At 38.2% G+C, this 24,160-nt stretch overlaps 1 protein-coding gene and 2 pseudogenes across 1 annotated transcript; all 3 read left to right on the top strand.

Annotated features, from left to right (window-relative positions):
- LOC147357193 (olfactory receptor 5D18-like) overlaps positions 1-2,520 on the top strand; it is a 60,913-nt pseudogene extending 58,393 nt beyond the window's left edge.
- Positions 2,521-9,638: 7,118 nt separating this feature from the next.
- Positions 9,639-10,609, top strand: LOC147357192 (olfactory receptor 5L1-like; annotated as a pseudogene).
- A 7,565-nt stretch (positions 10,610-18,174) lies between these two features.
- Positions 18,175-19,165, top strand: LOC147357191 (olfactory receptor 5L1-like). The gene has a single exon (XM_086345848.1). The coding sequence runs from the start codon at positions 18,230-18,232 to the stop codon at positions 19,163-19,165; it is 936 nt and encodes a 311-aa protein (XP_086201974.1). The 5' UTR covers positions 18,175-18,229.
- The last annotated feature ends 4,995 nt before the right edge of the window (positions 19,166-24,160 follow it).

The raw sequence follows: 24,160 nt of genomic DNA, 5'->3' as shown, positions 1-24,160 counted from the left end.
ATATAGGGATCTTGAGTGTCTCAGTTTTGCCTATGATCTGACATCACTGCTGAGCCATATAAAATCTATTTCTTGAGTTATGGAACTAGAGACAACCTTATCGGAAATGATAGAGAAAAGTCCTGGTATGGTAGGGTCTAAGAGGTGTAGGTCACCAATTGTGCATGCATGTGTGTTGAGTCGCTCAGTTGTGTCCTATTCTTTGTGACTTCATGGACTATATAGCCAACCCGACTCTGTCCACATAATTTTCCACTCAAGGATACTGGAGTGGGTTGCCATTTCCTCCACCAGAGGATCTTCCCAACCCAGGGATTGAACCTGCATCTCTTGCATCTCCTACATTGGCAGGTGGATTCTTTACCACTATCCCTTGAGAAGTAATTGGTCACCAATTAGAGAAATACAATTCTTTTCTATTAGCATTTTCTCATGAAATATAATCACACTGAAATACTACCTTAAATATTACCTATATTACAGGTAATATAGGGACAGAATAAATGTCTTTATTTATGGACATTTCTATGTTAGAATCTTTAGTAGTGTTAGTTACATTTTTCTCAACTTCCTTTCTCATCTCACCTGCTGCTGCCTTCTAGTATAGCTCTCTGATATGTACATTTTCATTGGACAATTTCCCATAGGTTTAAGATCACTAGTTTGTCACAAATTGGAACATGATTATGAATAAATGGAGTATCTTAGTACTAAGACGTTGAACATAGATTCTCTTTTAGACAAATGGAAAATTTCCGGGAGTCTGGATCAAGATTCCAGTCACAGACATGTAAGTCAAGGATCTCTGTCTTCTGCTTTGGCATGTCTTTGATAAAGACATAGACTGTATTATCCTTATTATTTGTTCAGTGTTATTATTCCACAAGCAATGAGGTGGGATTGATAATTAGGGCTCCCTGGGTTGAGAAGAACACTATCTGAAAAAAATTAACTAAGGTTTATTTTGACAATAGATTTACTGAGTCAGAAACAAAAGTAAATATTAAAGTATCATGTGGAATTAACAATAAAGGCACAGATGTAAACTGTTAGAGGGGTCATTCTTAGTGTCACATTGTGAACATGTGATGCAAAGTGTAATTTAAAATTTTCTCACTTCTGCTGCTAGTTTTAGGACTGAAATAATCAGTTATGGTACTAGGCTAGGTTAATCTTTTATGAATTTATAATGTTCAAGAGGACCTAAAAGTGTTATAGAAGGATTTCACTTAAAATAACTCCCAAATCTTTTGATTTCATATTATCTCTAAATGTTGAAATTATAATTCAAACTAAAAAGTTTAATAATGCTACTGTGCTATTTAAATAAAAGTTTAAATGGTTATCTTTTAAAAATTTTAGACATGTAGCAATCGTGAGTACGAAAGAAACACAGAGAGAGGTTCTAAAAGAGACCCTTTGCTTCCTCTTCCAGCTTTGGAAAGGAATAGTTAACCAAGTGTCTTACATCCTTATTTCCCTTAATATTTTTCTTTCTAGGACTGATTCAGATTCTGACAAACAGAAGCCATGTTTCTAGAGAGAGAAATAAAAGTGGGGCCGTGTTCACTCTCCTGGGCTTCTCCAATTACCCAGAGTTGCAAGTCCCCCTATTCTTGACATCCTTCACCATCTACAGTGTCACTGTGGCAGGAAATCTTGGGGTGATTCTAACCATCAAAATTAACCCCAAACTGCACAGCCCCATGTACTTTTTCCTCAGCCACCTCCCCTTTGTGGATTTCTGTTATTCCTCCATCGTTGCTCCCAAGACCATGGTGAACCTCATGGTAGAAGACAGAACCATTTCAGTTGTAGGCTGTGTAATACAATTCTTTTGCTTTTGTACCATTGTGGTGACTGAGTCCTTTTTATTAGCTGTGATGGCCTAAGACTGCTTCATGGCCATCTGCAACCCTCTGCTCTACATGGTGGCCATGTCCCCAAGACTCTGTGTGATGTTAGTAGTTGGATCTTATGCCTGGGGTGTAGCTTGCTCCTTGACATTCACATGATCTGTTTCCAAATTATCATTTTGAGGTTTCAACACAATCATCACTTCTTCTGTGAGTTCTCCTCTCTGCTTTTCCTCTCTTGCTCTGATACTTATTTCAACCAGTTGCTGCTTTTCATTTTTTCCACCTTTAATGAGGTCAGCACACTCTTCATCATTCTCCTGTCTTAGGTGTTTATTGTTGTCACCATCCTCAAGATGCCTTCAGCCTGTGGTCGCTGCAAAGCCTTCTCCACCTGTGCTTCCCACCTTACCACCATCAGCATCTTCCCTGGCACCATCCTATTCCTGTACTCTGTGACCAACTCCACACCCTCCAGGCACACAGTCAAAGTGGCATCTGTGTTTACACAGTGGTCATCCCCATGTTGAATCCCCTGATCTACAGTCTGAGAAATAAGGATGTCAAGGACACAGTCTCCAAGATCATGAACTGTAAAGTGCTTCTTATTGAGCATTGTATAATAGTAGAGTTATATAGTGTGTCTGCAGAGGTTGGTTTGTAAAGATACATTTAGATTAATGAAGAGTGAATGCTGTAAAATTTGTGAATGCTGGGCTTGGGGAAGGATGGGGACAAGGGATAGTTAGGGTGTTTGGGATGGATATGAGCACTCTTATACTTAAAATGGATAACCAACAAGGATTTACTGTATAGCACATGGAACTCTTCTCACTGTTATGTGGCAGCCTGGATGGGAGGAGGGTCTGTGGGTGAAAGGATACATGTATATATATGTCTGAGTCCCTTCACTTTCCACCTGAAAGTATCACAACATTGTTAAAAGGCTATATCTGAATATAAAATAAAAAGTTTTTTAAATAGTGTTAAATGCTGTAAATTTGAAGAACATGAATTTTGAGTCAAAGACACTAAACTTGACTCTGTCTCTTACTGGGAAAAAAATAATAGTCTCTCAATTTTTTAATTTTTCATCTAAAATTTTAGGCAAAATAATTGTATTACATAGATGAAAATACAATATATGTGTCATGTGGCATACCTTGTGTAATCTTAATAAATTTAATTTCATCTTCCTTTTTTATACCAAGAAAAGCTAAGCTCTCAATTATCACACGCATTTGTCTTCCAAAAATACAAATAGCAGTTAAAATAAGACATGGTGTTCATCCTTTAAGGAATGAAAATCCAGTGTTGACAGGAGGGTACTTAAGAAAGTGACAACTGTATAAGTTAGATAAATAGTATCACAATGGATTTGAGAGAAAAAAAAAGCTCAAGTCCTTCATAAAACAGGTGTTGTATTGACTTCTCTTGGATAACTGAAGAGACAGGGTTTTAGGAGACATATTTCAATGCAGGAGTCTCATCCAGGAGACTAAATCATGACAAACAGGGAGATCAGAATGTAACAATGTGCTAATGACACAACAAAATTTTTATTGAGTGAATGCTGTATAACTCATGTGTATATCTGCCTGTGTGTTGGAGTATTTGGGTTGTATTGTATATACAGGTTACTTGGCATGAATGAAAGTTGATAAGACACTATCTATATTCTGAATATGTTTTCAAAAGAACTCCAATATGGCAGCATGAACAGCTATGATAAACTCCACCAGAGGCTTAAAAATGGAGAACTCATTCTCAGAACATTTTACATGCAAAAGGGAAGCATGACAAGTGACTACCCAATTGGCATTTCATTCTGTTATCCTGGGCTTCTCTTGTGGCTCAGCTGGTAAAAAAATCTGCCTGGAATGCAGAAGACCTAGGTTTGATCCTTGGGTTGGGAAGATCCCCTGGAGAAGGGAAAGGCTACCCACTCCAGCATTCTGGCCTGGAGAATTTCATGGACTATATAGTCAATGAGGTCACAAAGAGTCAAACACGATGGAGCCACTTTCACTTTCTATTATTTTGCCTATGAAGACATCAAAAATATTATCAATTCTTCATGTTTTTCCCCCCTAAATATAACATCTGTATCCTTCTCAACTGAACTCACATCTTTAAAAAAAAAAAAAAGTGCTTGCAGTTGCCCAGAGATTTGAAAAGTAATTACCTGTGTAACCATATTCAAAATAAAATGTAAACCAGATAGCCATCAGTTTTGTTATGGTTGTTGTGATTTACTGACTAAGTCATCTCAGACTTTTTGCACCCCCCACCCCCACCCCCAGACTGTAGCTCACCAGGCTCCTCTCTCCATAGGATCTCCCAGATAAGAATACTGGAGTGGATAGCCATTTCCTTCTCTAGGAGATCTTCCAGACCCAAGGGTTGAACCCATGTCTCCTGCAATGGCAGGCAGATTCTTCACTGCTGAGCCCCCAGGGAAGCCTGGACATTGGTATTAGGGTTTATTTAAAAAGGCAAATTAGAAATATCAGATTTCTCTAACATCAATAGCTCACTTTTGCTTGAATAACTTAAACACCCTTCTCCTTCTCTAATCAATATGTCTAAACAAATTTCTCAATGCTCACTTTTTAATAGATGAAAATACTGAGAATATTTGGGAGTATTAACGGTAAATGGGAATAGAAACTCTGTCAGAAATTCTGCTGGAATAGTACTGACATGCCGATCTTTCATTCAATTTTTTAAAATGATCTTTCACCAAACTCTTCAAAGTAATACTTTAAACAAAATTAGATCATCTTCCAGTTTGCTTAAGGCTAAATTTTTGGAGATTCTGTCTTTCAAAAGGATTTTTTTTTTTTTTACCCTGTGTGATATATTGCAAGCATGATCCCAATTCTCCACTTAATTAGGCATGCCCACATATTTCTTTTCTTCTGATCAAATGGTCAAATCAATTCCTCAATTTTTTTTTAAATTTAGGCTACTTTTGTGAGTGATTTTGGCTAATATAATGTCCTTGAAGTGAAATATTGTGTCAGTTACAAGAAAGGCCCTGTAGCAATATCAAAATCCCTTGGAATTTGCACAAACTCTTAGAATAACTGTCATGTGAACAAGCACAAATTAGCATATTGGTAAATGGGCAATATAGGTCACAACACTATCCCATGAAACAGCATCTAGCCAACCTCCAGACTGAAGTATGAGCTCTCTTAGATCACCAAGCCTGACAAGCTAATAACACACATAAACATACCAGCTTCCCTGATAGCTCAGTTGGTAAACAATCTTCTTGCAATGCAGGAGACCCGGCTTTGATTCCTGGGTCATGAAGATTCGCTGGAGAAAGGACAGGCTACCCACTTCAGTATTCTTGGGTTTCCCTTGTGGCTAAGCTCGTAAAGAATCGCTGCAGTGCTGGAGACCTGTGTTCGATCCCTGGGTTGGGAAGATCCCCTGGAGGAGGGAAAGGCTACCCTTCTCCAGTATTCTGGCCTGGAGAATTCCATGAGATCGCAAACATGGAGAAGTCCATGGGATCGCAGAGTCGGACATGACTGAAAGACTTTCACAAACATACTAGCAAAGATCAGTCACCTCTCAATCAGATCATCAGAACTGCCTGAGTGACCTATGTAACTGTGATCCATACAATAAACAGCTGTTTTTAACTCATGTTTTGGAGTAGTTTGTTGTGCTGTCTTAAAATACAACTGATTTTCTTAATTTCTGATGCTGCCACAATCACCTTCCCAACCAAGTCTTATCATATAGGGATTCAGCATTTCTTCTTTCCTTCTGCTTGGAGGCAGCTCAGTTAAAATGTACAATTAAAAAGTTTAGAAAATTTAACATATTGTTGATGTCATTGAATCTTTTGATGAAATGATTCACTCAAACAATATGATCTTATATGATATAAATACAGGTTATCAAAAACTTAGATCTTAGTATTTGTGTACTAAAATTATGCATAATGCCTATAAAATAAATTTCAGTTAAATATTTATATTTAAATCAATTTTAAGAAAAGTTTCTGCTTTGTTTTTAAGATAGATATGCAAAGCAGTTTTCTATGAGTGGGTTGTGTAGATAATATAAACATCACTGCAAATAATGCTGTCTTTTTAGTCTTTCTGCCATGAGACACACTCCAGGGAGGTGCATTTTGTGGCAATGCTTTCAGAGTATACTAAGAACATCGACAAAAAAAAATGATGCTAATGAGATATCATCATGAATTTACTATGTATAATAGTAATGAGTTTTATATATAATACCAAAACATCACTGTTTTGGCTAAAATACATGTCCAATGCCCATATTTTCTGAGAAAAGAAAGTTATATAATCTAGAGGGAAACAAGAAGTCATACCATGGGCTTGAAATGTCTTAATTTAAACAAATTTCAGGCTTCATGGAACACAGCATTTCACAGCGTTCTTATGTTTTAGATTTTGGAAGTTTGCTATTACTTTTCTAATTTGGGTAATTCTCACAGTAATATGTGAATGGATAACGAATCTTTACTTTTGAAAAATGAAACAAAAGGAATAGTGAAAGTACTGGGTGGAATGGAGAGGCAGAAACACTCCACCATCTCGGGAAATTGTCAGATGAATCAATCTTAGGGAAACACATGAAAGCTGTTGAGAATTTGGAAACCAATTTACTTGGTACTACTTAGAGTCATGGAGTTTGTGAATGTTTGGTATATCCAGGAGCACAAACCACATCTTATCGTTCGAACCCTGTCGGTTTAGGAAAAGATTACACAGGCAGAGAAGCAGCAGACCTGGGAGAGACCCTGCAGGCAGACACATAAACAGTCTCTGCAGTGAGTAGGGCCTGCATCCAGCACCGTCCATCAGCTCTGCTCTTCCTCACAGAGCCATATGGGTGCAGAAACCAAAATGCAACACATATGCTCAATCTATCAGTGATTCCATCTGTGACTTTGTGCAAGTGACAACTGCCTGTGCCTCAACGCACGTTAACAAAGCTGCATAACTGTACTTAAAATGAAATGTGTTAATAGTTGTATTCAGAACAGTACCTAACACATAGAAAGTGGTGAATAAGTGTAAGCAGTTGCTATCATTCTCAGCAAAGGAGGTTCATTGTTTCCACCCCTTTCTGGTATTTGGCAGGATGCTGTTGTGACTTTAGACCCTATGTCCTCCAGAAAGGAGCTTTGAGTATAAGACCAGCAGAGTTTATAAGACTCATTCACATAGGTCATAATGGCAACATTATCTGGTTCATAGTGCAATGTCTGCATGCAGCATACAAAACTCTAATTTATCATAAACTCTGAAAGGAATCATGTTGTCTTACAATAACATTTACCAACTCAGGAGAGTTTCCCCCCTATTTTTACATCTTATGAAAGCCATTCATTGTTTGAGTCCCAAAACGACCTTGTTTTCTTGATATCTGGTTGAGATCCCACAGAGACCAACGGTTGGTTCTGGCATCTCAAGGGATGTGGGCTCCCTGGATACACACACATGAAAACATAAAGCCTGTGACATTTTCCCTCATTGCATCCTCAGAAACACAGGGAGCAATACTGATTAACAGGTTGGTCGGACTATATTTTGGGGAGGAATGGATTAAATGATATTTCCTGATGTCTGGAAACTTCTTTGTTTTCTAATGAGGGTGATTTATTATTAGCCACATGTCAGAGAAGGAGGAATTGTAAAAGAGGGAAATGACATTAGAAATAATTTTTAAAAGTCTATATTTGGAGAGTGTTTTAACAAATGCCAAGTTTGGAGAACTCTATGAAAGTGTTTTCCCTTTACCTACTGAAAAATGATCTCAACAGGAAATGGGAGCAATTAGATCTGTAGAATCAAATACCTTGTAATGGCTATTAGTGTAACAGGGGAAAAAGTGTGAGCCAATTGGGGAATATTCTTGATTCCTCTCCCCTTCCCTCTTCTTCTTCTCTCACATTAACTCCATCCACAGAACCTGGAAAAGAGAGCAGGGAAATTCTCCTGAGAGTCACCCTGATGCTGAGAGTGGTGGTGAGGGGTCCAGGACTGCAGACGGAGGAGCAGAGGCATGTGAACCACCTCTGAAGCAGACAGGAGAGCTAGTAGTTTGACCTTGTGCCAAGGCCATGTATCTCTACAACAGTTTTCTCAAATGTGATACTATTAACATTTGGGGCCAGATTATATTTTGGGTTTTGCTTATGTTGTGGGTGTGTGAGGAGGATGGGAATGGGGAAGGAGATGCCGTCCTGTGCCTGCGCACTGTTTAGCAGCATCTGTAGTCTGCCCTCTAGATGTCAGGAGCACCCCTTCCTGTTGTGACAGCCCACTATATCTCCAGACATTGACAAATGTCCAACAGGGATCAACATCACTCCTGCTCTATAAGTAATCAGCAGACAATTTTTCATCTTTAGAACTTAAAAAACAGGAAAAGGTTTTCAAAATTATTTACTACTTCGAAATCAGAAAAGACAACTCACTTATTACTGGCCATTGAAGAAAGCAATGCATGTCATCAGAATTACTATTTGTATTCAGCCAGGATTCCTTAATTCACATATCATTTACCTCTTTCAAGTTATTTGAAGAATAAGGAAAAATCTGGCTGTGTTGACTTTTAGTCCAGATTCCTTTCCTCCAGGAATAAGCAGTAGGTGCTACTAAGTCATTTTATTGTTACTTAGGATCAGGAGAGAGAATAAATAAGCATGGTCTTACCCTTTGTTGGCATTTTCTACATATCAAAGGCTTTTAATGTATCTCTCCTTTATTAAAAAAAAAGTAGACAAATTTCTGAATGCACTTTTAAAGCAATTGGAGTAAAATATTGATAAAAATATTTATGTTTCTTGGATGGTTTGAGAATTAAATATGCACTATGACTTATGTATAGATATATTGTATCTATCTTTGTGATCTGGCTTTCTATTTTTAACTTGCCATTTCCTTAGTCATTTTTCAGGTCATTGAAAGCTCTTCTGAAAGCTGTATAGTTTCCCATAATCTACATGTAGCTCAACTTTTACCCTGCTCTTTGACATTTTGTTTCTAAGCTCCTATCATAAATAATAGTGCAATGTGGCAATAAGAACTTGTGTTAATTTAATATTCACAAATTTTATTTCTTGAATATATTAAAGTAGTGATTTCACTTGTCAAATAGGTATTAGAAGGCTTCAGTCACAGTTCAGAAAGTTTAGACCTAAATAACAATTCCCTGAACAATGACTAACATTGTATATCATAATTTAAAAATCACTAGGCTAATTGTATAGAAAAAACATGCTAAAATAGAGTATAAAATTCACTTTTCCATTTAAAGGTTAATAATAAAAACATGATGCTTGTGTGTTAATAATCTTAAATAAGCATACTTTTATTCATTTCATCAAAAGAAAGAAAGAAATTTCCTGTGTAGTATTAAAAAAAATCCCCAGGGATCCCAGTATTTCAATAACTGATTAAAAAGTCTACAAATAAAAAAATATTTAAATTTCAAATATGGCTAACTAAATAACATTTGATGTCTTTCTAATGATTTGGTTCCAAGCTGCAAATTGTGTATAACTAGTTTAAATAAACACACAGGTTTTCATGGATGTGAATTATTTCATGTGATCTGTGAATATAAATGTGAGCTCTATGCATTTGTGGGCTACAATATCTGAACTTTTCCTAATCTTCAAAATGTCAATGTTTTATTTCTTTGCTGAAAAAAGTTGACTATCTTATTTATTCTTGTGTCCTTTTTAGTAGCTAATTGGGAGTGATCCAATGAAGAATAACTATTAATATTTTTCTGCAACCACAGTAAAGTGAGGACATGGACAAGGAAAACTGCACTGCTGTGACAGACTTCATCCTTGGATTCTCAGATGCTCCTGAGCTCAGAGTCTTCCTCTTCCTGCTGTTTCTTTCCATCTATGGAGTCACAGTTTGGGGAAACCTGGGCATGATTGCTCTCATTCAGGTCAGCTCTGGACTCCACACCCCCATGTACTTTTTCCTCAGCCACTTGTCCTTTGTGGATTCCTGTTACTCCACGATCAGCACACCAAAGATGATAGTTAACATCTTAAAAGAAGACAAAGTAATTTCCTTCCTGGAATGTGCTGTACAGTTCCACCAGTTTTGCACATTTGTGGTAACTGAGGTCATTCTGCTGGCAGTGATGGCCTATGACCACTTTGTGGCCATCTCTGACCCATTGCTCTACATGGTCGCTGTGTTTTGAAATCTCTGCGTGGAGTTGGTGTCTTGTTGCTATCTCAATGTTACTGTATGTTCTGTGATTCACTTGTGTTTAGCTCTTCAGATCCCATCCTACAGATCAAATGTGATCAACCACTTCTTTTGTGATCTTCCCCCTCTGTTGTCTCTTGCTTGCTCTGATGTCACTGTGAATCAATTGGTGCTATACATTGTGGCCACTTTCAGTGAGATCATCAGAAGCATGATCATCCTTATCTCTTACCTGTTTATTCCCATCACCATCCTGAGGATGCACTCAGCAGAGGGAAGGTGGAAAGCCTTTTCCACCTGTGCCTCCCACCTCGCTGCCATTGCTGTCTTACAGGGAACAATCCTTTTCATTTATTGCCGGCCCCACTCTGGCACCAGCATGGGCATTGACAGAGTGGCCACAGTGTTCTACACCCAGTGATCCCCATGCTGAACCCCCTGATCTATAGTCTGAGGAACAAGGATGTGAAAGAAGCTCTCAGAAAAGTGGTGAGCTCCAAAATATTGTCCTAGTGGGACTCTAAGTCCCAAATCAGAGGCTGGCAGAAGGGTGAAATGGTGGACTCAGTGTTGGAAATGGAAGAACAGTCAAGAAGAGGGTACCTTGGAGTGAGTCTTTTTGACTCACTTATCCCTGACTCAATGGACATGAGTCTGAGCAAACTTCAGGAGATAGGGAAGGACAGGGAAGCCTGACGAGCTGCAACCCATGGGGTCACAAGTATCAAATATGACTTAGTGACTGAACAACAATCTTTGTGCCTTGTCAACTTATAAGAATAGAATTGAACATATTTCAAAATTTGCAGCCTACTTCTTTGGTTTGATCCACCTAAAATGTTTTAAGTGGGTTTGGGCATTTAGTTTGCTGCAAAACTTTTATTATCAGACCCGCCTTAGATTGTCAGACATTAAATCCTGGAATTTGAGGACCCTTACTTTATCAGATACATGCATTGCAAATATTTCCTCCCACTCTGCTGCCTCTTCTTTCTGTTGATCATTTCCTTTGCTGTGCAGAGGCTTTGACAAACAAGTGGTGGCAATGGTGTGAGGTGTTAACAATGTGGCACATCTCAGATCACCTGGAGCTGTCCTTGCTTTAGAGCTGTGAGTCATGGATCCTCTATACATGGAATTTCCCAGGCAAGAATACTGGAGTGGGCTGCCATTTCCTTCTCCAGTGATAGAGTCCACCAGAGACTTAAAAATTGTAGACCAGATCTTAGAAAATTTTACATACAAAAAGGAAGCATGGTGAGTACCTGCCTAACATGCATTTCAAGCAATTATTCTGCCTATGAAGACATCAAAAACATTATCAGTTCTTTTTTTTTCCCCCTGAATAAAATGTCTGTATCCTTCTCAACTAAAGAAAGTGAAAGTGAAAGTTGCTCAGTTGTGTCCGATTCTTTGTGACCCCATGGACTTGTCCATAGAATTCTTCAGGCCAGAATACTGGAGTGGGTAGCCTTTCCCTTCTCCAGGGAATCATCCCAACCCAGGGATCAAACCCATGTATCCCGCATTGCATGCAGATTCTTTACCAGTTGAGCCACAAGGGAAACCCTCTCAACTAAACTCCTAGCTTTAAAATAACAGTAGTTGGAGTTGCCCTAAGAGCTTAAAACCAGTTGCCTATATGACCATATTCAACATACGAAAAGAAGGTAGTTACTAGCATCCAGACCTATTCAATTTTGCAAATTAGAAATACCAGATCATGGGACTTTCTTGGTGGTCCAGGGACTAAGAGTCTGCACTCCCAATTCAGGGATCCTGGCTTTGATCTCTGGTCAGGGAACTAGATTCCTCGTGCTGCAACTGAAAGGTTCTATGTGCTGCAACTAAGGTCTGGTGTAGTCAAATGAATAAATATTGAAAAACAGAAATAACAGGTCTTCCAATGTTCTGGTCTGGAGAATTCCATGGGGTCGCAAAGAGTTGGACATGACTGAGTGACTTTTACTTCACCTAACATTAATAGCTCACTTTTGCTTGAATAATTTGTACACTATTCTCTCTATTCAATATGTCTAGATAAATTCTGCAATGTCTACTTTTCAAAAGATCTAAACACTCATAATATTTGAGAGCATTAAATGTAAATGGGAATAGAATATGTCAGGATTTGTGCTGGAATAGGAATGACACAAATATTTCAGCCAATTTCTCACAATGATCTTTCTTCAAATTTTTTAAAGTAATGCATTAAAGTTAGATTGCCTTCTAATTTTGCTGAAGACTAAAATTTTGGAAGTTTTATCTTTTAAGGTGATTTGCTAGCCAATATGGTAGTTTTCAACATGATCCCAGGTCTTCAGTTATCCAGGTATCCAAGCCCCTTTCTACTCTTCTGATTAATGGTAGAATCAATCTCTCCATGTTCTGAATGTAGACTACTTTGTGACTAGCTTTGGCTGATATAAAAGGTAGATGAAGAGACATTGTGCCATCTTCAAGCATCTGATGGCCCTGTGGCTTTCTCAAAATCTCTTGGAATTTGCATAGTCTCTTAGAAAACTTCCATGTTGAATAAGCACAGGCTAGCCTATTGGATAATGAGCAATATGCCTTACACCCCTATTCCATGAAATAGCATTTAGCAACCTCCTGACTAGAGTGTGAGGCCTTCTTAAATCACCTAGACTGCAAAGCTGATAAAATACACATAAGTACACCAGCCAAGATCAGCCATGTCAAGATCAGATAAGGGTACTGACCTTACTGACTCATGTAATAGTGATCCATGCAATAAGCAGATGTTTTCTGTTTTTGTTTTTTAAGCTAGTGTTTTGGAGTAGCTTGTTATGCTGTCTTTAAAACCACTGACCTTCTTAATTTCTGATGTTACCACAAAGACCTTCTCAAGTCTTATCATATAGCAACTAAGCATATCAGCTTTTCTTAAATGCAACTTGATTAAAATGTGCAATTAAAAAGTTTAGACAATTTAACTTGTTGATACCATTGAATCTTTTGATATAATACTTTAATAAAACTATAGTATCTTATTTGCATAAATATAGTTCATCAAAAACTTACAACTTCATAATTTTATTATACATTTTATTAAAATGATCATTAAATAGAATTCAATTATAAGTTTATATTTAAATTACTTAAAAAAATACCTGCCCTGCCTTTAAGACTTAGATAAATAGATAAGCAGAGAGTTCATTTTGCCCAGATGATATAAAACATCACTGCCCATGCTGTTCTTTATAGATGTCTTATTATTCTTCCTGTAATGGAACTCTCTCCCTCAGGGAGATGCATTTTAAAACTGGCAATACTTTAAGGGTATACGAAGAACAACAACAACAAAAAATAGATACTAAATAGATATAATCATCAATCCACTAATATCTAATTTCAAAACATCACTGTATAGTCTAAAATGCCTGTGTAAAGTCCTTATTTTTTGAGAAAAAAAAAAAGATATATAAACCAGAGAGAAACAAGAAGTCATGTCAAGGGTTGGAAAAATCTTGATTAACTGATGCTTATGTCAGAAACTTTCTCTATCTCCTTTATATTTTAATAAAACTTTATTACACACACACACACACAAAGATAATGTCAGGATTTCTGGAAAGCAGTACTTCATAGCACTCTTATGTTTTAAGTTTTGGGAGTTTGTTTTTGCTTTTCTAATTGAGATAATTCACGGGGTAATACATGAATGAATAAGAGGAATCCTTGTTTCTGAAAAACGAAATTACATGGAATTCTTGAATGTTTGGTATATTCATGGGCACACACAACAGACTCTCCTTTGAGCACTGTTGGTTGAAGGAGAGGTTATGCAGTCAGATAAGAAGTGACTTGGGAGAGATCCTTCAGGCAGACTCATTAAACGGTCTCTGCGTTGAGCAGGGAGCACGGTTTCCAGCACCATCAGTAGCTTTGCTCTTCCTAACACAGGGCCAGATGGCAAAAACCAAAGAGCAACATATGAGCTCATTCTATCAGTGATTGCACTTATGACTTTGTGCAAGTTACAGCTGCCAGTGTCTAAGTCATCTTAGATGCTGCATAGCAGTAATCATCTCACTTATTTTTATAGCTATAATCATCTCACTTATTTTTATAAAGATGAAAGGTGTGGGTGGTTGCATTCAGAAGAGTACACAGCACACACAAAGTGATCAGCAAATGTGAGCAATTGCTGTTATTCTCAGCAAAGGCGGATCATTATTTCCACCCCTTCCTGGTATTCGGTAGAATGCTATTGTGACTTCAAACCCTATGTCCTCCAGAAAGGAGTTCTAAGTGTAAGACTGGCACAGTTTATAAGACTTATCCACATATTTCATAATGGCAACATAATCCCTGGTTCAGAGGGCAATGTTTGAAAGCAGCAAAAAATGCTCCGCAGTTCATCATGACATCTGAAAGGAATTGTGTTGAACTGTAATAACATGTATCAACTTGGGGCTTTCCAGGTGGCTCAGTGGATAAAGAATCCACCTGCAATTCAGGAGACACAGGTTCAAATCCCTGGGTCAGGAAGATGCCCTGGAGGAGAGCATGGCAACCCACTCCTGTATTCTTGCCTGGAGAATCCCATGGACATAGGAGCCTGGTGGGCTATGGTCCATAGAGTAACAAAGAGTCAGACATTATTGAAGAGACTTGGTACATGAACCAGCTTTAAATAGCTTTTCCCATCTGACTGCATCTCATAAAACTCCTTAATTATTTGAGTCCCAAGATGAAGTTGTTTGCTTGACGTCTTGTTGTTGTCCCTCAGAGATCAATGATTGGTTTGGAAGCTTAAGAAATATGAGCTCCAGGGATATACACACATAAAAATGTAAAACATGTAACATTTTCCCTCATAGCCTCTTCACAAACAGGAAGCAAGATCTATCTCACAGGTTGGTTGGACTACACTCTGTTTCTGGGGGAATGGACTGAACTGTATTTCCTGAGGTGTGGAAGCTTGTTTGTTTGTCTTCTCATAAGGGTAGCATTGTTAGCCATGTATGAGAGGGGGAACAATTGTAAAAGAGGGTAGTGACGTTAGACATATTTTTAAAAGTCTGTAGTTAGCCTGTATTTATAGAGTATTTTAAGAAATGCCCAAATTTTGAGGACTCCTTTTTGAAAGTATTTTCACTTCTTGTGCTGAGAAACAATCTCGACAGGAAATGGGAACAACTCCATCTGCAGAGCCAAATATCTTGAAACAGTTGTCAGTGTAAGAGGGAAAGAGTGTGAGCCAACAAGGAGGAATGCTTGATTCCTCTCCCCTTCCCTCCTCCTCCCCCCTCACTTTAACTCCATCCACGGAACCTGGGAAAGACAGCAGGGAGAGTGTCCTGACAGTCACTCTGAGGCTGGGAGTTGGTGCTGAGGGGTCCTCGGAACTGTTCCAGGAGGAACACAGACATGTGAACTACCTCTGGATCAGACAGGAAAGGGATTACCTTGTCCTTGTGCCAAAGGGATTTGTAGATGTCTCTCTATAGTAATTTTCTCACATTTGATACTATTCACATTTTGGGCCAAATTATATTTTAGTCTCTTCATGTGTTGTGGGTGTGTGGAGGATGGGGGTGGGGAGGGAGATGCTGCTCTGTACCTTGTAGACTATTTAGCAGCATCTCATCTGTCCAGGGGGCTTCCCTGGTGGCTCAGAGAGTAAAGAATCTGCCTGTAATGCAGAGACCCAGGTTCAGGGTCTCCCCTGGAGACAGGGATGGCTACCCACTCTAGTATTCTTGTCTGAGAAATCTAATGTATGTAGTGGCTTAGCAGGCTACAGTCCCTAGAGTTCTAAATAGTTGGACACAACTGAACACACATGCACACAGTAACCTTTTTGAAGTTATTTGAAGAATGTGGAAAATACCTGGATGTGTTGGGGTTTATGCCAGATTTCTTTCCCCCTGAAAATAACCAACTGGTGCCTCCAAATCATTTTATTGTTACTAAGGTTGAGGAGAGAAAATCCCTTCATTGGCATTTTCAATATGTCAAAAGCTTTGAATATATATCTCCTTTATTTAAAAAAAAAATAATAAACACAACCCTTAAAACTTTTATGTTTTGCGAGAACTCGGGCAAGATTCTTTTGTAAAGTTTATTTTTAAAGTTATCAGAGTAAAATACTTATATTTAATGTATGTTGTGAAGATCAGATATACAATGCAGCTTATGTATGCATGTATAAAATTCTGTCTGTGTAATCTGGCTTACTATGTTTTCACTTGCCATCTCATCATAATCATTTTTGGATCATTAAAACTTCTTCATGTATGGCAAAACCACTAAAATATTGTAAAGTAATTAGCCTCCAATTAAAATAAATAAATTTATATTTTAAAAAAGCAAACTTCTTCAAAAAGCTGAGTGATTTTCCATAATATGTATGCAGTATATCTTTGAACTTTTTTCCTGTTGCTGGACACTTTATTTCTAAATTTTACCTTCATAAATAATGGTGCAATGCAGCAGCAAGCATTTCTGTTAATTACATGTTCACATAATTGTTTAGCTCTTCAAATAGAGCTAAAACAGAGGATATATTTGTCAAATAGGTCTTCATAAGGCTTGAGAGTCACAGTTACAGAATGTTAGATTTTGAATATCAGTTCCCTGAAGAATGACAGACAGTGTGTACCATAATTAACAATGCTGCTGCTGCTACTGCTAAGTCGCTTCAGTTGTGTCTGACTCTGTGCGACCCCATAGACAGCAGCCCACCACGTTCTGCCTTCCCTGGAACTCTCCAGGCAAGAATACAGGAGTGGGTTGCCATTTCCTTCTCCAATGCATCAAAGTGAAAAGTGAAAGTGAAGTCTGACTCTTTGCCACCCCATGGACTGCAGCCCACCCGGCTCCACTATACAAATTTTATAGGAAAATATATAGATTATAAAATCTGCTTTCCCAACTAAATCATATTTAAATAAACAAACACTTGTGAATTAGCAATCTTAAATAAGCATACTTCACATATTTCATTACAAAAGTAGATGACTACTATGTAATATTTTCTAAAAAAGTATCCACTGAATCCCAATACTTTGAAAAATGATTAAAGAGTAAGTCAGTAAAAAGGTATTGGAATATTTTTAATAACCATTTTATTGACCTATAGTGAATTTTCAATGCTGTGTTCCTTTCAGGTATACAGTAAATGACTGAGATATGTCTATATCTATGTAACTGTATCTATTCTGTATAGATATAGATATATTCTTTTTCAGAGTCTTCTCCATTATAAATTATTATAAGATATGGAATATAGTCCCCTTTGCAGTACAATAGGTCCTTGTTATTTATTTTATACATAGTGACTGAAATTTTCTCAGTAGTGTTCTACTCTTTGCAACCCCTTGGACTATACAGTCCGTGGGATTCTGCAGGCCAGAATACTGGAGTGGGTAGCCGTTCCCTTCTCCAGGGGATCTTCCCAACCTAGGGATCGATCCCAGGTCTCCCGCACTGCAGGCAGGTTCTTTACCAACTGAGCCACCAGGGAAGCCCTTATATATAGTGCTGAGTACATACTAATTTAATAAAAAACAATATGGATAATTAAATAATATTTGATATCCTTCTGATGATTAAGTTCTAAGCTCCGAATTGTGTATAACTAGTTTAAGGAATCATACAGGCTCATACGGAAGCAAGTCTTTCCTGTGATCTGTGTAGTAAACTACGGACTCGATGTATTTGAGTGATGCAAATTCTGAACTTTTCCTAAACTTCCCAAAAGTAATGCCTTATTTCTTTGCTATAAAATAATTCCTATATATTGTCATGTCTCTTTTAGGAGACTACTGCTGCTGCTTCTGCTGCTTCAGTCGTGTCCAACTCTGTGCAACCCCATAGATGGCAGGCTGCCAGGCTCCCCCTTCCCTGGGATTCTTCAGGCAAGGACACTGGAGTGGGTTGCCATTTCCTTCTCTAATGTATGAAAGTGAAAAGTGAAAGTGAAGCCGCTCAGTCGTGTCCTACTCTTAGAGACCCCATGGACTGCAACATTTTCCAGGCAAGAGTACTGGAGTGGGTTGCCATTGCCTTCTCCCCTTTTAGGAGACAGTCAAAACTAAATTGGGGAAGATCTCATGGAGAATAACTATTAATATTTTTCTGCAACCACAGTAAAGTGAGGACATGGATGAGAAAAACTGCACTGCTGTGACAGACTTCATCCTCCTTGGATTCTCAGATGCCCCTGAGCTTAGAGTCTTCCTCTTCCTGCTGTTTCTTTCCATCTATGGAGTCACAGTTTGGGGAAACCTGGGCATGATTGCTCTCATTCAGGTCAGCTCTAGACTCCACACCCCCATGTACTTTTTCCTCAGCCACTTGTCCTTTGTGGATTTCTGTTACTCCACGACCATCACACCAAAGATACTAGCTAACATCTTAAATGAAGACAAAGCCATTTCCTTCCTGGAATGTGCAGTGCAGTTCTACCTGTTTTGCACATTTGTGGTAACTGAGGTCATTCTGCTGGCAGTGATGGCCTATGATCGCTTTGTGGCCATCTCTGACCCGCTGCTCTATATGATCACCATGTCCCGGAATCTCTGTGTGGAGTTGGTGTCTTGTTGCTATCTCAACGGTGTTGTGTGTTCTCTGATTCACTTGTGTTTAGCTCTTCAGATCCCATCCTACAGATCAAATGTGATCAACCACTTCTTTTGTGACCTCCCCCCTCTCTTGTCTCTTGCTTGCTCTGATGTCATCGTGAATCAATTGGTGCTATACATTGTGGCCACATTCTATGAGATCATCACCATCACAGTCATCCTCATGTCCTACTTGTTTATTCTCATCACCATCCTGAGGATGCACTCTGCAGACAAAAGGCGCAAAGCTTTTTCCACCTGTGCTTCCCACCTCACTGTCATCATTGTCTTTCACGGAACAATCCTTTTCATTTATTGCCGGCCCCACTCTGGCAACAGCATGGATACTGACAAAGTGGCCACGGTGTTCTACACTGTAGTGATCCCCATGCTGAACCCCCTGATCTATAGTCTGAGCAACAAGGATGTGAAAGAAGCTCTCAGAAAAGTGATGAGCTCCAAAATATTATCCTAGAGAATATTTTCCTAGCAGGACTCAGGGTTAGAAATTGGAGGCTGATGAAAGGGTAATGATGCGTTTCAGTGTTGGAGTGAAAAGAACCGTCAAGATGTGAATAGCTATGAGTGAGTCTTTTTAATTCTCTTATCTTTGTGCCTTTTCAATTTACAAGTTTAGGATTGATTGAGAATATTTCAAAATGTGCAGCCTACTTCTTTGCTTTGATGCTATCTAAAATGTTTTAAATTGGACCATGTACTGGACTGTTAAAACACACAAATTTTATTTTCTTTAGACTTTCATGAGTTTAATGACCTAAGTATCACATTTTATTTTAACATCCATTATGAGGACTATGATTCATTTTACAATTGAACACCTGTTATTTTACAATAAGGAACACACCTTTGTCAGTTTTTACACAGAATAAGATTCCATATGTGTATATAAATATAAATATATATATATTCTCTTTATTGTTTTGTTCTTACTTCCTTTATTATTTTTTGTTTTTGTCATTGCAGTGTACAGTGGTTTTGGGGTTTCATATATTATCACATCTGAATAATAGAGACATTGATAATAATTATGTTACAGAAATTTTAGGGAAATTAAACTACATGTCAAGTGAAAATAGCTTAAGAATAGTCCTAACACATAATTGGTCATCTCTTTACGTATGTGTATATGTGTGTTTGTGTGTGTGTATGTGTGTGTGCATAGAAGTATATTGTCTATTGCACTTGATAGTTTTGTGCTTTGCAGATACTACATTTTTACAGGTTAAAGATTTGTGGCAACCCTGCATCAAGCAAGTCTATTAGCACTGTTTTTCCAACAACATTTGCTCACTCATGTCTCTGTTACATGTCACATTTTGGTAATTCTTGCAATGTTTTAAACTTTTTCATTACTGTATAAGTTATGGTGATCTGCCATCTCTGATGTTACTATTGAAAAAGATTATAACTCACTGAAAGTTTAGATGGTGGTTAGCATTTTAAAGTATGTTTCAACTAGAATATGCATATTTTTTAGTTTTTATTGATTTGCATAAAATTTTTAAATTATTCTATTTTATTTTGGCTGGTTCTTCTATGTGGCATGTGGACTTCTCTAGTTGCAGTGCTTGGGTTTAGTTCCCTGTGGCATGTGGTATCTTAGTTGCCCCACAAGGAATCAAGCACAAGTCCCCTGAAAAGGACAGTGGATTCTTAACCACTGGACCACTAAGGAAGTCCCAATATATGTATATTTATTAGAAGTAATATTTCAGTGTGCACACTTAGACATATGCACACTGAAAATGTGTTGACCTGCTTTATTAATGATATTTGCCTTATTGGAAAGTGAAAGTGAAGTTGCTCATTCATGTCCAACTCTTTGCAACCCCATGGACTGTAGCCTGCCAGGTTCTCCATCCAGGGATTTTTTTAAGGCAATGTTTCCTTCTGCAGGGCATCTTCTTGACCCAGGGATCGAACCAGGGTCTCCTGCACTGCAGGCAGACTCTTTACTGTCTGAGCCACCAGGGAAGCCTAATTTGCCTTATCACAATAAAGTGAATATACCAAACCTATAATATCTCCCAGTTATGTCTATATGCTTATAAATGTATATACCTACACATTATGTAGATATATTGATAGATTATATATGTGTATGTATTGGTTGGTTGTTGTTTAGTCACTAAATCAGGTTCAGATCTTTTGCGACCCCATGGACTATAGACCATCAGATACGTCTATGTATGCAATTATCTAATAGCCATTGTTATGGATAGCAGCATTTCTGACTTTTGCCTCTTTTCTCACTTTTAATTATTTCTTCAGGCTTACTTTAAAAATATGCATTTAATGTTTACTGTGACTCATAGGTGGACTTCTGACCTCTGTGTATATTTCTTTTTGTGTCTTGATAAAATGACCTTTGTTCATCCTTCCTTTATGTGTTTAAACTTCATGTCTTCCTTCAACCTTGGTTCATATGTGCCACTATACTCTATTTGTGCTTCTATTATGTTTTATGTAAATTTCTACATTGCATTCACTTTCTCAATGAAGCATCTCTCTGTGTGTCTATACTAATGTTAGAAAGAACTACACTGGAGTTTATGAAAACCAGGATAGGTAATTTGACTCTAATTTTTTATTTGACAAGTAATACAAACTTCTTAATTTCTGTTTCCTCAAGTTTGAACAATGGTTATTAGTGTTAATCTCTCAACATTGTACCGAGATTACATTTTGACAACATGTAGGTACTCACTGGTACTAGGAAGATACTTTACATGTGTTTCAGTAAAATCTTTGAGACCTGGAACTATTTATTCCTTTCTCTCTCACTATCACTTACATATTATAAGTTATCTTTATTTTTTATTAGATAGTTAGATGAATAAAAACTAGTATATAAACTGTATGTATATTGAGTTTAATATTAGAACTTAAAGTACCATGTTGACTTTTAAGATTGTAAATTGGTTCAAAATTATTCCATGTTGAATATGTTGTACATGGTGTGTTATATGAGGCAGGTCCACTTAGGAAAAGAAATCCCTAGTGAGGTTGAATATGTGGAATGTTAGATTTTGGAAGCCTGGAGAGATGAAGAATGTGTTCTTTTAATGGTATTTTATTTATTTAATTATTTTGGTTGTGTTGGGTCTTCGTTGCTTCATGCAGGCTTCTCTAGTTGCAGTCCGTGGACTTCTGTTGTTGTAGCACATAGGCTGTCTCGTTATAGTGTGTGGGCTTAGTTGCCCCGTGGCATATGAGATCTTAGCTCCCCGCCCAGGGATTGAACCTGTGGTGCCTACATTGGAGGTGTGCTCTTAACCACTGGATCACCAAGGCAGTCTCTGATTTAATGATTACTAACTTCAGAAAGCAGCTATCACTCTTTGCGTGTGCGGACAATAGGGAAGAAACATCCTTGTCAGAATCTCAGAGGTCGGAGGACATGCTCTGCTCATCTGATATGAGGCTTATGAGGAAGAGACAGAGCTTTAAGGGTGTCTACACGTTTCAGCTTCTAGGCACAGGCCCCGTTGGTCTTTGGTCCCTGGGACAAGCCAGACTGCTGCTTTTGCTTCTGAGTAGAGTATGGTAAGAAACTGGAAAGCAAGAAGACATTTCTTTCTTTTCTCCTTCCCATTTCCTTTGAACTTTTCCTCCTTTTCCTCCCCCTCCCCTTTCTCTTTTTTTTCTGCCTTTGGCTGAACCTAAAGGTAAGCCTTTTCTGAGGCTCCAAAATCACTGCAGATGGTGATTGCAGCCATGAAATTAAAAGAGGCTTACTCCTTGGAAGGAAAGTTATGACCAACCTAGATAGCATATTAAAAAGCAGAGACATTACTTTGTCAAAAAAGGTCTGTCTAGTCAAGGCTATGGTTTTTCCAGTGGTCATGTATGGATGTGAGAGTTGGACTATAAAGAAAGCTGAGCACCAAAGAATTGATGCTTTTGAACCATGATGTTGGAGAAGACTCTTGAGAGTCCCTTGGACTGCAAGGAGATCCAACCAGTCCATCCTAAAGGAGATCAGTCCTGGGTGTTCATTGGAAGGACTGATGCTGAAGCTGAAACTGCAATACTTTGGCCACCTGATGCGAACAGCTGACTCATTGGAAAAGACTCTGATGCTGGGAAAAATTGAGGGCAGGATGAGAAGGGGATGGCAGAGGATAAGATGGTTGGATGGCATCACCGACTCAATGGACGTGAGAGTGGGTGGACTCTGGCAGTTGTTGGTGGACAGGGAGGCCTGGCATGCTGCAGTTCATAGGGTTGCAAATAGTTGGACACAACTGAGCAACTGATCTGAATTGAACTGAAAGGTAAGCCAGTTAACAAGTGCATCTGGGGATTCAGATAGCAAGTCCCAGCAGCAATATTGTGGCCCAAAGAATCGAAGAGTAGACATGAAAATATGACAAAAGGCTACAACCATAACTTTTTAGGGATTGCAGTACACAACGCAGAGTTTCTTTTTCTAACCTGTTCTCATTTCACTTAGTGTGTGTGTGTGTGTGTGCGCGCGCGCGCACGCACGCTCAGTCACTTATATGTGTCCCACTCTTTGTGACCCCCACGGACTGTAGCCTGCCAGGCTCCTCTGTCCATGGGCCTTTTCAGGTAACAATACTGCAGTGGGTTGCCATTTCCTCCTCCAGAGGATGTTCCTGACCCAGGGGCCGAACTCACATCTCTTGGATTGGCAGGCAGATTCTTTACCACTGTGCCAGTTGGGAAGCTCCACTTACTGTATAAATCTCTCAGTAACTGAATATTCAAGTAGTCCTCAAGCCTTTTATCTTCATTTTATTATTTTAATTATAGATACATTATACTTTATTCTTTGTAATATTTATAAACCAAAGATGACAGAGTGTGGTGGTCATCTTTTAAGACCTAAGTAAAGTTCCATAGTTCCATATTGTACAAAAAATGTCATAATTTCCTTATAATTTCTAAAGTAAGAATTGCTATATTTTCTTGGGTTGCTTTGCTTTGTTGTTGTTGTTGTTGTTATGGGTTTTGTTTTTTAGGCTTTGCTATAAGGCATACAGGATCTCAGTTCCTGGACCAGGGTTGGAAACTGTGCCCTCTGCAGTGGAAACTCAGAGTCTCCTTAGTTGATTTTAGACTTAGTAACTAAATGAAGTTTTCCTGGGCAACTTGTTCCAAAAGGAATTTTAGCCATCAAAAATAAATATTCTTTGAAGCTGGTGACTTTGTTGATCAGATAGAATGGAAAGAGTGATTCAGAATTGTGGAAGGGAGTGAAAGAAATATATAAATCACAGGACCATGGAAATATAGATAAAGCATTCAACTTTATTTCTATATTTATACCTTGTGTCAAGTAAAATCATGTGTTCAAAGTACACAGATCAGCAAGAAAAAGTGTATAAAGAAACATTTCTCGCTAATAATATATTTTAGATAAAATAAGACTTCAGAAAACATCCTCACATGGATTTATGGGTTATTTCCTATGTGAACCTAA

This window comes from Bos grunniens, chromosome 16 (assembly GCF_055505025.1).
Source record: "Bos grunniens cultivar Pamir isolate PY7600 chromosome 16, Bosgru_T2T1.0, whole genome shotgun sequence".
Classification (NCBI taxonomy): domain Eukaryota; kingdom Metazoa; phylum Chordata; class Mammalia; order Artiodactyla; family Bovidae; genus Bos; species Bos grunniens.
Note: the sequence above shows the minus strand (reverse complement) of the source record. Positions and strands in the feature narration are given on the sequence as shown.